This window comes from Aethalodelphis obliquidens, unplaced genomic scaffold (assembly GCF_003676395.1).
Source record: "Aethalodelphis obliquidens isolate GAN/ISIS:26980383/991018 unplaced genomic scaffold, ASM367639v1 scaffold17, whole genome shotgun sequence".
NCBI classification, from domain to species: domain Eukaryota; kingdom Metazoa; phylum Chordata; class Mammalia; order Artiodactyla; family Delphinidae; genus Aethalodelphis; species Aethalodelphis obliquidens.
The window spans coordinates 23,865,725-23,882,285 of NW_020837961.1; the positions used below are offsets into that span (position 1 = coordinate 23,865,725).

Here is a 16,561-nt window from a genome sequence, read left to right on the forward strand (position 1 = left end):
AGAGAAACAAATATTATCAAAAGATAAAGCAATCACTAGAAATAGACTCAGAGATGAACCAGATGTTGAAACTAACAAATGGGGACTTTAAATAGCTATGATTAATACGTTAAAGAATCTAGGGGAAAAGGTAGATGAAATGCAGGAAAAGACAGGGAATTTCAACATAGGAGAAAACTCCTTTAAGAGTCAAATGAAAAAGCCATAATAAAAAACACCATATCAGAGATGAAAGATTCCGTAGACAGAATCATTAGTAGACTCAATAATGCCAAAGAAAGAAGTAGTAGACTTGAAGCTAGGCCAATTAAAAAACCCCAAAGCAAAACACAAAGAGAAAAAAAAAGAAAAAACAAAAAATAGAGCACCTAAAAGCAAGGGGACAAATACCAAATGGTCTAGCAAATTAAATGGTCTAGCATATGTATAATTGGATTCCCAGAAGGATGAGGATGGGGCAAAAGAAATACTTGAAGAAATAATGGCCATGAATTTTCATAAAGTAATGCAAGACATTAAACCAGAAGATCCAAGAATCTCAGTGGATCTCAAGCAGGATTAAACACACACACATGCATACATGTGGACACATAATGTTTATATTGCTGAAAATTAACGATAAAATCTTAAAGCCAGCTAGGAAAAAAGCCACATTAACTACAGCAGACTTTTCTTCAGAAACTATGCAAGCCAGAAGATACAGAATGACATTTTTACAGTAGTAAAAGGAGAAACCTGCTAACCTAGAATTTCATGCAGGGAACATATATGACAGTAATAAAAGCAAAATGAAATTTTTTTCAACCAAACAGTGCTAGCAGACCTGCAACATAAAAAATGTAAAGAAAGTTCTTCAGACAGGAGGAATATGATACCAGACAGAAACCTGGATCTATTCAAAACAATAAAAAGTTCCCCAAATTGAAAACGTTAAAGTAAGCATAAAGTTTGTTTTTTAATCACTCCAAAATATAACTGATCTTTTAAAACAAAAATAGCAACAATATATTCTGGGGGTTTAAAATATGCAAAAATAAAATACATAACAAAAATGGCATAAAGCATGGGCATTAATTGGAAGTATACTGAAGGATTCGTATACCATATCTATAGTAGTATAATATTACTTGAAGGTAAACTGTGACAATTAAAGATGTACAGTGTAATCCTTAGGGCAATCCCTCAAAAATTTCAAAAAGGATGTATAACTAATGAGTCAATAGTGGAGATAAAACAGAATCATAAAAAATACTGAATTTATCCAAAATCAGGTTTAAAAAAGAGGGAATAAATGGACAAAACCCCCCAAATTCCAAGGTCGTAGTTTTAAATCTAATTACATCAGTAGGTACATTAGGTGTAAATGGTTTAAATACTCCCAATTATAAGATAAAGAATGTCAGACTGGATTTTAAAAAGTAAGACCCAATAATATGCTGTCTATAAGAAATCCACTTCAAATAAAAAGATATATACAGTTTAAAAGTAAAAGGAAGAACTTCTAGTTTCCGATGTGACATGTAAAGAGTTTGGACAATGTCACTCTCATCCTCACAACAACAACAAAAAAGCTGAACTAACTGAAAACCAATAATTTTTCTTAGGTCCCAAAGAGGTCACAGGGCAAACCACCACCCAAAAAACTGAAGAGAACAGAAAACAGAGAATCACATCTTACCAGGAGCAGAAACCACCACTAGAGTTAGCAACTGGTAGGAAAACTTAAAGAGTAATTGAGTAATTGTTCATTCACTAATTGCTAGAGACTGAGTACAGACTAGCTTGAGAGATTAAAAGCTCCTGGAAGCCCAGCCTTAGAGAGGACTCCACATTTTCATGAGTTTTACCTCTAGGAGCCCCACCAGGTTCTCTTCAGGGTAAAGATCAGAGAAAATTCTCCAGTGCTTCCTGCAGATAGAGGGGGAAAGTAATCTTTATGAAATAAACCAAAAGCATTTTCTTCCCCTTTAACAAAGGCCTGACTTAAAGGAAAACTGTTTTAGCAGAACCTAAGCAACATGGGTTTTACCAGAGCCTGACATGGGGGAGGGAAAATACCCAACTCCATCGCCCTCTAGCCTTCCTGTCTCATCTAAGTGGGGAAACAAAAGTTGAGAAGTGCTTGTAAGGTCACAGCCATGAACACAGGCCCACTAAAAGACTGAGATCTAATCAAAGGATTATAGAACACTTCCATTCCCCCCATAACTTACCACCATATCAACAGGGCTCCAACATAATATCAGGAGGTTAAATTCAAAAAACTGCAAGTTTAGATGCCATTTAAGGAGTCTCTAGGGAAATCCAAAGATAACAAGGAGACAAAAACAAAGACACTAAAGAAATTTTAGCCTCTGAATCTTAACCTTTACCCATCAGGCAGAAAATCAGCAAGTATATGGTTGAACTGAACAGCACAGTCAATCTGCTAGATCAAACTGATATTTATAGATTACTTCATCCAATGACAGCAGAATACACAATTCTTCTCAAGTTCACATGCAACATTAACGAAAATGGACCACATTTTGGGCTATAAAACACAATAAAAACATTTAAAAGAATAGAAATCACACAAAGTGTGCTCCCAGACCACAGCAGAATTAAACTAGAAATCATTAACAGAAAGCACTGCTTTCTGAAATTTAGCATTTATAGCATGAACTACATATATATTAGAAAAGAAGAAAGCTCTAAAGTCAATAATCTAAGCATTCACCTTAGAAAACTAGAAAAAGAAAAGCAAATTAAATCCAAAACAAGCAGAAGAAAGAAATAATAAAAATCAAAGAAAAAAATCAATGAAACTAAAAACAGCAAATTAATAGAGAAAAATTACCAATACCACAAGCTGGTTCTTTGAAAAGGTCAATAAAATCAATAAACCTCTAACCAGGCTAACCAAGAAAAAAAGAAAGAAGACACAAATTACTAATATAAAAAATGAAAGAGGGGCCATCACTACTGATCCCATGGACAATGAAAAGGGTAATAAAGGAGTATTATAGACTTCATGCCCACAAATTTGATAAATAAAATGGACCAATTCCTTGAAAGACACAATCTACCAAAACTCACACAAGAAGAAACAGATAATCTGAATAAGCCTATATCTATTACAAAAATTGAATAAAAAATTAATACCCTTCCAAAAGCAATCACCAGGCCTAGATGGTTTCACTGGTGACTTATGTCAAACTTTCAAGGAAGAAATAATACCTAGTCTGCATAATCTCGTCCAGAAAATAGAATCAGAGGGAATACTTTCTAACTGACTCTATAAAGGCAACATTACCCTAATAACAAAATCAGACAAAGACATCACAAGAAAGGTAAATTAAAGAACAATATCTCTCATGAACACAGATGCAAAAATTGTCAAGAAAATATTAGCAAATTGAATCCATGTATAAAAAGAATTATTTACCACAATCAATTGGAATTTATTCCAGGTATGCACAGCTGTTTCAACATTCTAAAATTAACTAATGTAATCCATCAAAACAAACAACAGGCTAAAGGAGAAAAACCACATGATCATATCATTAGATGTTGAGAAAACATTTGACAAATCCAACATCCATTCAAGACAAAATCTATTAGCAAACTAGAAATATAATGGAACTTCTTCAACTTTATATTATCTACAAAAAAACAACAGCTAACATCATATATAATAGTGAGAAAATAGAAGTTTTCCCACTATGATCAGGAATAAGGCAAGGATATCCCTTTTTGCCACTCCTATGCAACATCATGTTGCAAGTCTTAGCTAATGCAAAGGAAGAAATAAAAACAATAGAACGCAACAATTCTACTTGTATTTACTCAAGAAAAATGAAAATATATGTCCACAAGAAAACCAGTACATGAATGTTTATAGCAGCTTCATCCATAATCACCAAATATTGGAAGCAACCTTATCTTAGTTAACTTAGCGCCTTAAAACACCAAACATGCATCACTTCACAATTTCTGTGGGATAGGAATTTGGGACCAGCTTGGTTGCGCAGCTTGGCTCTGGGACTCTCATGAGTTTGCGGTCAAGTTATCTGAAGTAATTATCTAAAAGCTTGACTAGAGCTGGAGAATCCATTCTAAGGTAGCTTACTCATTTGACTGTTGACAAAAGGCCTCAGTTCCCCACTGGTTATTGTCAGAAGGCCCTGTTTCTTTGCCACACCAACCTCTCCACAGGTCCCCTTGTTTCCTCACAAAATGGCAGCTGGCTTCCCCTAGAGTGCGTGATCCAAATAACAGCAAGGCAGAGCCACAATGTCTTTTATGATCTAGTCTCAGAAGTCACATACCATCATTTCTGCCATATTCTCCTCGTCCCAGAGACTAACCCAGACACAATGTGACAGAGGTCATCAGAAGGGTACGAATACCAGGAAACAAGGATCACTGGGACCATCTGGGAAGCTGCTACCGTAAACCTAAATGTCCATTAACTGGTGAATAGGTAGACAAATTGTGGCACATCTGTACAGCGGAACAGTAATCAGCAATAAAAAGGAACCAACTCCTGATAGAACAATCACAAATGCATTATGCTAAGTGAAAGAAGCTGGACCCTAAGAGCTACATAAAGTATGATTACGTTTATATGGCATTCTGAAAAAGGCAAAACCAAAGGGACACAAAATGGATCAGAGGTTGTCAGGGGTTTAGGAGGGGGCAGAAGACTGACTACAAAGGGACATGAGGAAATTTCTTTGAATGATAGAAATATTCTTTATTTGTGATGTGTTTGTTAAAATTCATAGAACTATGGGACTTCCCTGGCAGTCCAGTGGTTAAGACTCCGTACTTCCACTGCAGGGGGCTTGGGTTCGATCCCTGGTCAGGGAATTAAGATCCCACATGCCACGTGGTGCGGCCAAAATAATAAATTAATAAATTAATTAATTAATTTTTTTTTTTTTTGTCATACGCGGGCCTCTCACTGTTGTGGCCTCTCCCGTTGCGGAGCACAGGCTCCAGACACGCAGGCTCAGCTGCCATGGCTCATGGGCCCAGCCGCTCCACGGCATGTGGGACCTTCCCGGACCGGGGCATGAACCCGTGTCCCCTGCATTGGCAGGCAGACTCTCAACCACTGTGCCACCAGGGAACCCCTAATTAATTAATTTTTAAAAATTAAAAACAAAAAAATTCATAGAACTATAAACACAAAAAGGGTGAGTTTTTCTGTATATCCCCAGCTACTCATAAAAAGAGAGAGAAAAGAATCTTAAGGGGAAACAGAAGAGGCTTGAGTGGGAAGACACTACAGGAGACAACATGTAAATAGTAGAAGTTTCTGAGGGAAAAGTGACTACCAAATCAATAACATTATCATTAACATTACTCAAGCTAAAAAACTTTCTCTGAGCTTGATTCTACAGACTGAAAATACTCATCAAATTATAGGTTAGACAGATGAGAAAAGGTACACATGTATCCTGGCACATCCTGGCAAAACTCTTGAAGTCTAAGAATAAACAGAAAGAGCTTAAATGCTGCCAGAAAGAAAGAACAAGTTACTTAGAAAGTGAGAGACAGGCATAGCCTTCTTAGTTGCAACATGACAAAAAAGAAAATGGTAAAACAGGATCCACAAATTTTTGAGAGAAAAGGACTGCCACCCAAGAATTCTATCCCAACCAAGAGTAAAATAAAGTTATTTGGGTATATGTAATCACTCAGAAAATGTATCAACCACTTATCCTATCCAGAGAAATAGCAAAAAAAAAAAAAAAAAAATGCTAACCAAATAACTGAATGATACCAGAGAGAGGGTAAAAAGAGAATTTATGAGGGACTTCCCTGGTGGTCCAGTGGGTAAGACTCTATGGTCCCAATGCAGGGGGCCCAGGTTCGATCCCTGGTCAGGGAACTAGATGCTACATGCATGCTGTAACTGAAGAGTCCGCATACTACAACTAAGTCTGCATGCCACAACTAAAGATCCCGAGTGCCACAGCAATCACTGTACTGCAACTAAGACCCGGCACAGCCTAAGTACATAAATAAATATTAAAAAAAAAAAAGAGGGAGAGACCTTATGAGACATGTGCAGTTAAACTGAAGCAGATACTAGTAAAGCAATTGAGAAGATATATAACAAATGAAAATCCAATTAGATTTATTTTAGAATTAAAATAAAGCATCTTAACAGAAAGAATATTAAAGTTAGTCCAGTGCACAAGAAAACTTTCAGCAGTTACTATGAACAGCATTTTTGTGTTGTTTTGTTTTACCTGGTTTGCAAGATGAGAGTGACCAAACAGCTTGTGACCCAATTTCCCGTACTGTTCCAGTCCTTTCCAACTGCTTAGGGTCAGCACCGGGAGGTGTCTTATTTGGTGTGGTCATTTTAAAAATATTCTATGTAGGAAAAAAAAAGTATCCACATTATACCCAGACCTGAGCATCTTTCTACAAAACATAAAAGTAAAAATTTAATAGCCAAATCGATCACTAATATATCCTGGATATTAATCATCTATTTCTCGAAAGCAGTTGACATAATCACTGTAATTAAAAACTCTTGGGAATTCAGTTTTTGTTTCTAAAATAGAACATATTATAACTTACAAGTTGTGCAAAGCAGCAGACTATAGTAGTCAAAGGGCACAGGATCAGGGTGTCAACTTCAGCCTCGCCTTGGGCTTTATTTCCTTTCTTGTCAAATGGGTTGATTTGATCTATACTCCTATAATGCTATGCAGTTGTATACCTCTATGAGTAAAAATTCCAATCCAAATGAAGTTTTTCCCTAGAAAAGTCAGACTGAAATACTCTTATTCCAGGAATATGTAAATATTGGTCTACATTTTAAATAATCCGTTAAGTGATGCAGAGAAAAATCACATCTTCTCATTAGTTGTCAAAAGCTCCATTTATATGTGCTCTTACCATAGTACATAAAGTCAGAAAAATGCCTTTAAGGTCTAGAAGTGAATAACTGGCCTATTCTAAACCACAAGTTTACTTCATCTTTTGTTAATCTTGGTAGGCATATCCAAACGTGAAAAAAAAAATAGTGGATTGTGAACAACATGTAAAACTGCTTCGGTAGTGCAAAGTTACAGCTATTGAACATCGTTATACGTAAATGCTGTTATAAACCTGTGCCAAAAGGTCTGTATACCATCTCCTTGACACCTCCTGAGTCAGATCTCAGTTGTTCCCTAATCTCCACACAAGCAGTTGATACTCTTTAAATAATAATAGACACTGGACTGCAAACTTTGGAAAGGCCTGAGGTTTAAACGCTCCATTAGCAATTTACTGAATAAATAAACGGATGAATGAATAGCTTCAATCGTAAAGTATTTGCCACCTGCAAGTTAAGTAAGGTCTGGGATGAGACGATTAAACCTGTGGCCACATTGCCAAACACCCAAACATGTCAAATTGTCCAAAAAAATGGCCCATCTCTATTATTGGAGCAGAATTTAACTGCCGAACTTGGTACTGGACGCCACCAAGTGGATAAAGCACGGAACTCGGAGAAGAACGGGTTCGTGGCCACACCGTTCAGGAGCTGAGGCCAAGGAGAGAACGCCACCACGAGCAGTGTCTGGACCAGACTCCGTGGGTTCTGCTTGACACCTCTGCCCTAAGTGCGAGAATAGGCAGCGGCTAAGGATCCATTCCTGACCCACCAGCTTTGAGGAAATCGGGAGCGAAATAGGAGATTGACATTGGGGAAGAGAACCCGTCTGCTTAAGCTAGAACCATTCTCCACTTCGGGGAAAGCCCACGCACTTACAGCTCGCAGACCCGGCTTGCCGCCACTCAGGTTTTCAGGAACCGCTGCAGTTCCGCGCCACTCCCACTCAGCTTCCCAGGCCTGCCTCGCTTACCCAACAACGTCAATTGGGGTCGCAGCACAATGACGTCACTCTCCGCCGTCTCGCCCTACCTCCCTCCAGGGCTCCGCGCAGTGCGCCCTGTCGCGCACGCGCACTACCTCCCTGTGGCATGCGTGAGGCGGCGGCTGGGCACCGCCATTTTGGCCAGTGGCCGTAGGAACACGTTGTGTGGCTGAGAAGTGAAAGCAAGAACTGATTTGGCCTCTGCGTTCCCCTCTGCAAGGGGAATCTGTTTCTCCAGGTACGTGAATAGCCTGGAAGGGTTTGGCCTTTAGCTGTAGTCTGCCACGGTCTACACACCGTAGGGACGTTCTCCCAGAGCCTTTGGTTAGGCCTCAGGTGGCGGCGGTGGAGACGGCAGCGGCGCGTGGCAGCCGGCTTGAGCGAGACAGCTGGAACCGCCGGAGCGCGGGCGCCGCCGAGAGCTGGGGACGCCTCGCGCTTCCCTCCAGCTGACTCGGCACTCTGCCACTGCGGCCCGCCACCCCCGCCAGGGGACCCGAAGATGGCCTTAGCTGCCATCCCCTCAGCGGTCCAGCCTCCAGTCCCCCCTTTCCCCCGCTCCTGCCCTAGGGCTGAATCTTACAGCAGCCTTCAGAACGCAGAGCGTCCCCTACCACCCCCACTCTTCCCCTGGCACCTTTGGAAGCCTTTTCTTCCACCGTTTGGGGATTGTGGAATGAGTGAATTATCTTTGCCGCCATGAAGTCGAATCCTGCTTGTCCACTCCCCGTCTGTAGACATGATGGCCAGACGTCACTGTGCTCACAGCAGCGTGTACTCTGCTGTAACCAGGGTTAGCTCAAATAATCTCCCAGGTGAACGCCTTTAACATTTCGGGTGCACTTTTATATCACTTTCCCCCTTGGTGACTTCTCCGTCTTCTCCTTTATCATATCTTAAACTCCTTGCGATCAGGTCTTTATTGAAAGGCCCTTTATTTTCCCTTCAGTGGTTCGTGCATTGCAGGAACGACGGCTAAAGCCGATTCCCACACCCCATAAACTACGCAAGCCCGTTTTCTCATTTTTTACGGTAAAATCGTAAGAGTGAGAAGTAGCCTTAAGAACAGTGTGTTTTGTTTTGCTTGAGGGTTTTTCGCCTTCTCTTGCACAGGACTGCTTACTAGGCATTTATGACAGTAGTATGTGTGTTGCAGTCCTCGGTACCTTTGTCCCTGATAATGAGAATATTCATTCTATACCATTTGCTTGACGATAATGCTTTGTCAGTGTTAATCAAGGGCTCTTATCTGTATCTGAACCAAAGAGTGTTGTTTTTGTTTTAGTGAAAAGCCTTGTTCTCCCCTATAAAAAATTTTTTTTAGGAAGAATATTTAATATAATTGCTGGGGTGGAGTAAGGAGAAAGCAGTTATTAATTTAGTGTCCCTTTTAATTGTCTTCAATTTAAGACTCTGAAGTCAGAGTTGTGCACCACTCCCAACTTACATGTTTATAAAATTAATGACCTGCAATAGCATAGGTTAGAATATCTCACATGACATAAGCATCATTCGTTAACAGCAACCTTTCAAATGTTTGAACAGGGTGTTAAAATAATTTTGGTCTTAGACTGCAGATGGTTTCCATATCTCACTTCCTTTTTCCTCTCAGCTGGAATAATGACAGTGAAGGTCATTGAGTACCTATTTTTTAAATAAGTTTTTATATCTATCTATATATCTGTTTATTTATTTATGGCTGAGTTGGGTCTTCGTTACTGCGCGGGCTTTCTCTAGTTGCGGCGAGCAGGAGCTACTCTTCGTTGCGGTGCGCAGGCTTCTCATTGTGGTGGCTTCCCTTGTTGTGGAGCAAGGGCTCGGCATGCGGGCTTGAGTAGTTGCAGCATGCAGGCTCAGTAGTTGTGGCTCGCCGGCTTAGTTGCTCTGGAGCATGTGGGATCTTCCTGCACCAGAGATCGAACCTGTGTCCCCTGCATTGGCAGGGGAATTCTTAACCACTGCGCCAGCAGGGAAGTCCCTTGAGTACCTATTTTGAGCACAGTTTTCAGATTTGAAATACCTTCAAGGAGTCAGTTACTACAGGCTTCCCCTCCAAGCTTTCATGTGCTATGTCTTTCTCATGGAAAAAAAAAGGAGGGGCTCTTTCTTGCCAATTCTTGAAACTAACATAGAAATTTAATTAATAATAATGTTTACACTGTTAATTAACAGTTCTACAAAGAATCTGTATTCATTTTTCTTAAATGCATTATAATTTATCACTTTTTTATATAAATCAGCTTATTAACCATCTCTGGTAGGTTTTTATTTTATAAAAATCACCTTTTATAGTCATTTGGTTTTTTAAATGGTTTGAAATAGTAGGTGAAACATTTTAGTAGTTTGGCAGAAATAAACTTTAACGTAAGCAGTTTCATTGATAAATCAATGAAGATTTATCCCCTATAGGGGAATTCATCATGCTCATTCACCATAATTAATATGGTGTCCAGTTTTATTTTAATAGCTAACTAAAGAGTCTTCAGTTTCTAGGGAGTTGGCACTTCCAGAATGATAGCTTTTTTGTAGCAGTTCAAAAGTCATTTATTTTCTTCTTATTCTAATCTTTAGGAGGCCTGCCTGGACCAATTTCTAAAGGTTATAAAGGGGTAAAGTGAACCTATCAGCGTAACTGTTTATTACATAAAATTTTAGTTACCTTTTGGGTGATTTTTTTTTCCGATAATATACTTTAGTGGATAACTGTCACTGTAAAATATTGGTAACTTGCAAGACTCCTGAAGTTGTTATAACCTACAGGAAAATGATTTACTATGTCTAAATTCATTTTCTCATTTCATTCAGTGGAAATGTTTGAGCTCCTACTATGTGGTAGGCATTGGTCCAGCCACTGGGATAAACAGACAGACAAAAATTCCTGCACTCATGATGGAGTACCCTCTGCTTGGAGAGGGAAAAATATTGTCTGTGTGTAAAGAGAGAATATATAAATGCATATATATATATACATACACACAGTAAACGTGTACATATACCATATATGCACATATATATGAAATATATACTATGTCATATAGTAGAAAGAGCTAAGGAGAAGAATAAAACAAGAGAGTTTTATATTTTTTGGTAATATAGCTAGAGAAGGCTCATTGAGAATAAACATTAAAGACTTGAAGGAGTGAGCCATGTGACTCACTAGGGGAAATAGCATTATAGGCAGAGGGAGCAGAAAGGCCAAGACCCTGAAGCAAAGATTGACAACCATTTGCTTTAGCCATGTGAAAAACAGTGATAACCTGACAAGTTGTTTTGATAGAATGATGGGCACTAAAGGCTGGAATGGATTCCAGAGAAAATACCTAGAAAGAAATTTGAAACACTGACTATAGGCAACTCTTTTACATAGTCTCGCTATAAAAGGAAGGAGAAATGAAGCAATGGAGGAAGATGGGGTCAGATAATGTAGTGTTTGAATGCTGATGGGAATAAGCCAGTAGAAAGAATAGTTGGTGATGTGAAAGACATGAGAGAGAATTGTTGGAACATTCTCCTTAGCAGATATCTTTTAGTTTGCAAAGGGACTTAGCTATGGAAATACATATAGTATGGTTGCTGGTTGGCATAGTTTCACTTGAGATGATACTAGTCAGCATGGTTTTGTTTTTTCTCTTCCCATTTTCTGCTGCATGTGTGCAGGTGAAGAGTTGTGCTTAACCAGGATTATAGATGAGGGTGTAAGTGATTGACAACGGAATTTTAGGTGGGTACAGAGATACAAAGATACAAAAGGCTGAAGGACAGTGGAAATGTGGTAGAATTGAGAGATAATGTTAGGTCTGAGGAATGGGGGAGTTCAAGGGGTTGTTGGATTGTTGTGTATGAGAGAGGTGAACTGAAAAGATAGGGATGGTGGTTGGAGAATGGGGTATTTGAAAGGTAGGTTATGGAAAAAACGCAGTTATTTGTAATGACAAGGTGAAGGATTTGACCAAAGGAATGAGTGGCTATGGTAGGGTGAAAGACAAGATCACTAGAGGAGAGAGGTTAATGAACTGAGATGACAGGCTGTTAATAGAAGGATCATCTATGAATATATTAAAATCACAAGAGTTATGACAAGAGTTGTTAGAGTGAACATTAGCTAAGGGCCGAAATTTCAAAGAATGGGAGGGAGTGATCTGATGGTCGGTAAATGACTAAAGCGGGTGGATGACCTAAGAGGCAAAAGTGGCTGTTTTTAGTGAGGAGAGAGAATCGTCTGGGAGCGGTACTGAGGAGCAAGATCTTTTATTCCCCTCCAAGCCTAATGATATTGAGGGGTTATGAGAAGGACTGGAGAGTTCTATAAGAGGAAGCAGTCTGTCAAGAAAAATCTAGATAGAGGATCACAGTCATTGATAGAAAAAGCCAACAGAATGTCTTTGTTGGTCAATAATCTTTTGGCTTCAGGTTCTTTCATTACATATTGGAATAAACTGGAGTAGTAAGGCACTTTTTCGAATTACTTACTTTAATCACATTCTAAGAAAATTAATGTCAATCACTAAGTCCAATATTATAAAAGATTAAGTTAACTTTGACCTCAACTACATAATTGATGGTGCTGTTAAATATCAAGACTTTAAAAAGCTCCAAAAGTGAGTATATACATATAGTTACTTGGTCTCCTTTTCATTTTAGTGCCGTTAACATAAAATTCATCATGGCCATATTGTAAATTCCCAGGTAAAGCAGTTTTTACTTTTTCCAGTTGACCAACATGATGGTTACACCCTTAATAATTATTTGCCATTTCCATCAGTAGTGCATTGTAGTCAGATGGCTAAGCCATGAAGTGATGCTTAGTTTGAGGGAGGAAGTAAACACCTTTATCATATGTATGTTTTCATGTCAAGTCTTACTATTCTGTTTCATTGGTCTGTGTTCATACACTGGTATCAGCATCAATTTCTGAGGCCTTATATCATTTTTTTCATATGTCAAGTGTAGGTTCCCTCTTCCCCCTTGCTCTTTTCCATTTTCCTGGCTATTACTACTTTTCTTTTTGTATAAGAGCTTTAGATTTGATTTGTCTGATTCAGTTTTTTTTTTTTTTCTCCTTGAGATTGGATTAAATATATAAATTCAGGGAAGGTTGAAATCTCTGATATTGACTATTCTTTATTGTGAAAACTGAGACAGCATGTCATTCTACTTGTTCAGGTCTTTTGTGTCTTTCAGTGGTATTTTGAAAGTTTCTGCACATGTGTATATATATCTTGTTAAGTTGATCCCTAGATCTTTTCTTTTTTCTGACTGTTGAAAGTGGTATTTTTTCCTTCATTATATAAATCTTCTGATGAATGGACTATATGTAAAATTTTGTTTTTCCAGCCTTACCAAATTATTTTATTGCTTTTACTAGTTTTTTTTAAACTAGTTCCAGGTATTAATATCTGAATATAGTGATAACTTATCTCCTCCTGTCTAACTTTTTATGCCTGTGACTTATTTCTCTTAACTAATTGCATTGACTATGCCATAATTTTGTTAATTTTTCTTTAATAGAGGAACTGGATATTGTTACTTCCTTAGAATTATGGCGGATAAATTAACAAGAATTGCTATTGTCAACCATGACAAATGTAAACCTAAGAAGTGTCGGCAGGAGTGCAAAAAGAGTTGCCCTGTGGTTCGAATGGGTAAGCTGTTCTGTGGATCATTTAAGGATAAGAGAAGGTTTTAAAAGGAATACACTGTCTTTATGGTTCTATAGGCTTTAGTATATACTTTTCTCCCCCGTTAGTTTCTTTAAAATGTAAAAATAAGACCAGATTTTGTTCTAAATTTCTTTTAATGCTTTGTGACTAAATGATCCTGTTTAAGTTCATTGAATACAAAATCAAACCAGAGTTCAAATTACTGAGATTCTTACTGTCCTACAAAATCCTATGGTTACTTTAAGTCATGAAGAAAGGACTGCCAAGATGTTTGTATTGATATTTGATAGTATTCTCCTTAAAAAAAAAAAAAAAAGCTTAATATGAATGACTATTCATGAGGTTTTGCTATATTTTCAAGAGTAAATAAATTTACGACCATTCAGAATTGATGACTTGTTGGTCGTCTTTAAGGGCTAAACAAAATAATTTTTACTTTAAATATACTAGTGAGGTATAAGCTTACTAAATCTTAAAAGGAAATTTAGATGTCATGTGTTACAGTCTACCATGCTATTCAGAAATTCCATTATTAATATCCCTAACGCCAGGTTTAATTTTGTTTGTGTATTAGATGTCCACATACCTTTGGGGAGCTTCCCTGATTTAGCTAACGTATTTCATTCCCTTATCTGGTGTACATTACCATTTTCAAGGCATATTTTATGGATTATATATTCAGGTCAGTCAGCTTAAAAGTAAAGCTGTTTTAGGATCTGCTGTATTTTTATTAGCATATTTTCTTCCCGTAGTAGATTAAACAAATAAGCATATTAGAGTCATCTCTGCCTTGCCTGACAACAGTATTCATATAAGTAGTTAAGTTCAGTAATCTGTCCAAAGCACTGATTTATATTTCTTTCTGTGGCCTTTCTTTTTGAAAACTTGATTCTATATGGAAATTTGGAACCAGAATTGCCGAAATAACAGTGTTCAGAAAATTAGAACATCAGAAGAAATGACTTAATTCTATCTTTTCCTTTGCCAGGAAAATTATGCATAGAGGTTGTCTCCCAGAGCAAAATAGCATGGATTTCTGAAACTCTTTGTATTGGTTGTGGTATTTGTATTAAAGTAAGTGATATTTTATTTATTGGATCAAATTTGTAACCTAAAAATGAAATCTAAAACTTCTGAGTACATTATAACTATTTTTAGAGCCAAATATAAAACATTGAGTAAAGAATACAAATTCAGAAAAATAGTGTTCTTATATCAATATTATTATTGCTTTTTCAATTAATTAATCACCCCACTTAACAGTTATCCTTAAAAAATAATAATAAAAGTTATTTTTGCTGTATGCAACTTCGTAAAGCCATTTCCAACCAAAATTAATTTTTTTTCACCCTTTTATGAGAAGGACATTCTCCAAGTCTTTACCAGAACTTTTTTGAAATATAAAAGATATGAGTCATATTACATACATTTTTTTCAAGTCTGTGTTTAATTTTATTTTTTAAATTTATTTATTTCATTTATTTATTTGGCTGTGCCAGGTCTTAGTTGTGGCTCGAGGGCTCCTTAGTTGTGGCATGCAAACTCTTAGTTGTGGCATGCACGTGGGGTCCGGTTCCCTGGCCAGGGAACGAACCTGGGCCTCCTGCATTGGGAGCGCAGAGTCTTAACCACTGCGCCACCAGGGAAGTCCCTGTGTTTAATTTAAAATTCACACTTTTTTTTTTTTTTTGCGATACACGGGCCTCTCACTGTTGTGGCCTCTCCTGTTGTGGAGCACAGGCTCCGGACATGCAGGCTCAGCGGCCATGGCTCACGGGCCCAGCCGCTCCACAGCATGTGGGATCTTCCTGGACCGCGGCATGAACCTGTGTCCCCTGCATTGGCAGGTGGACTCTCAACCACTGCGCCACCAGGGAAGCCCCTAAATTCACACTTTTAAATAAAAATGGACACAGCCAAAAATTTTTTTAATTTAACCTAATCCTTAAGTACTGCTTTTGCTGTGTTATACATTCTTCTATTGTTGGATTTATCCCAATAGTGTAATTTTTCAAGATACCTCAGTTTTTGTTATACTGAATGGTTTGAATAGGGTATTTTACTAAAGAATGATGGATTTCCAACTTTAGTTCATAAAAGATATTTAGGAGCCAGTGTATAAAGTTCTTAAATTAGTTATTTTTATTTACAGATAATATATTTTAGAAAGGAGATTTCCCAAAATATGGATACCATCTGTTATTTTTTCTAATAAGGTTTGTGTATTTTACATTGGTTTCTGAATCCTCGGTTAAGTATCCAGAAGTACCAGGCTTGGTACCTGAAAGCGTTTTTTCTTGTTTTTAAAATATAAGCAGGAGATATTTCTTCCAGCAAATACTTACTAATCTTTTATTATTTGCCTGCCAGTGTTTTGGGTGGTGGAAATCTTATTTTGAACAATATATTCGATTTTATTTTCTTTCCTCACTGCTATAAAAAAATGAGATTCCAGAATTTGGGGTATGCACTTCAGTGGCTGAAAAGAAACTGATGTGATGAATTGTTTGCGGGGGGCGGGTAGTGTATACCCCCTGAACACTAAGATACTTGTAATGCACCACATATATGAGCAATGTGGCTATTTTTTTCTTTGTAGATTAAGAGAAGTTTAAATTACTTGCAGCCTGTAAGCATTTTATGTACGTTGATGGAGTAATAGAGGATTCTGTAAATGAAGGTAATTCCGTTTGCAGAAAAAACCTCGTGTAAAGAATTAATAATTTTTTTTAGAGGTTGGTGATTATTTTGCTAGAAAACAAACAGAGTGTTGTTTTTTAAACCTCTATGTTCTTGTAACTTAGGAAATGGGAATTCCCTGAAATCTTTATATACAGAGACTTGAATTAGTCCCCTGAGCTCATTGAACAGTTCTGCTGAACAGATTTCTAATCTGAGGTTATACTCTTTGGTTGTACCTTTATAGTCATCTGTACTGCTGAGAAATTTTTCTAGCCACGTTACCACTCTTAAATCACCTTCCAGTTCTTGCCATTCTTGTTCCTTGGGCATTTATCTGATTGATAGTCACTT

At 37.7% G+C, this 16,561-nt stretch overlaps 2 protein-coding genes across 6 annotated transcripts in view; one reads left to right on the top strand and one right to left on the bottom strand.

The window, feature by feature from the left end:
* ANAPC10 (anaphase promoting complex subunit 10) overlaps positions 1-8,876 on the bottom strand; it is a 76,607-nt gene extending 67,731 nt beyond the window's left edge. For 3 of the 5 annotated variants that reach the window (XR_003435002.1, XM_027117084.1, XM_027117085.1), the window contains exons 1-2: positions 8,558-8,876; positions 6,246-6,372 (exon numbers count right to left, since the gene is read on the bottom strand). Coding sequence is in view for 4 of the 5 variants with exons in the window: in XM_027117084.1 (XP_026972885.1) it covers positions 6,246-6,372; positions 8,558-8,569 (139 nt within the window). In the remaining variant the exon portion in view is untranslated. Of the gene's footprint in view, positions 1-6,245; positions 6,373-7,762; positions 8,270-8,557 lie in introns of those variants that run through there. The other 2 variants (XM_027117081.1, XM_027117082.1) reach the window with 2 other exon arrangements.
* Positions 7,987-16,561, top strand: part of ABCE1 (ATP binding cassette subfamily E member 1) — a 36,408-nt gene continuing 27,833 nt past the window's right edge. Inside the window, exons 1-3 of the mRNA XM_027117080.1 lie at positions 7,987-8,106; positions 13,377-13,510; positions 14,517-14,602. Of these exons, the coding sequence (XP_026972881.1) occupies positions 13,408-13,510; positions 14,517-14,602 (189 nt within the window). The 5' untranslated portion in view covers positions 7,987-8,106; positions 13,377-13,407. The remainder of the gene's footprint in view (positions 8,107-13,376; positions 13,511-14,516; positions 14,603-16,561) is intronic.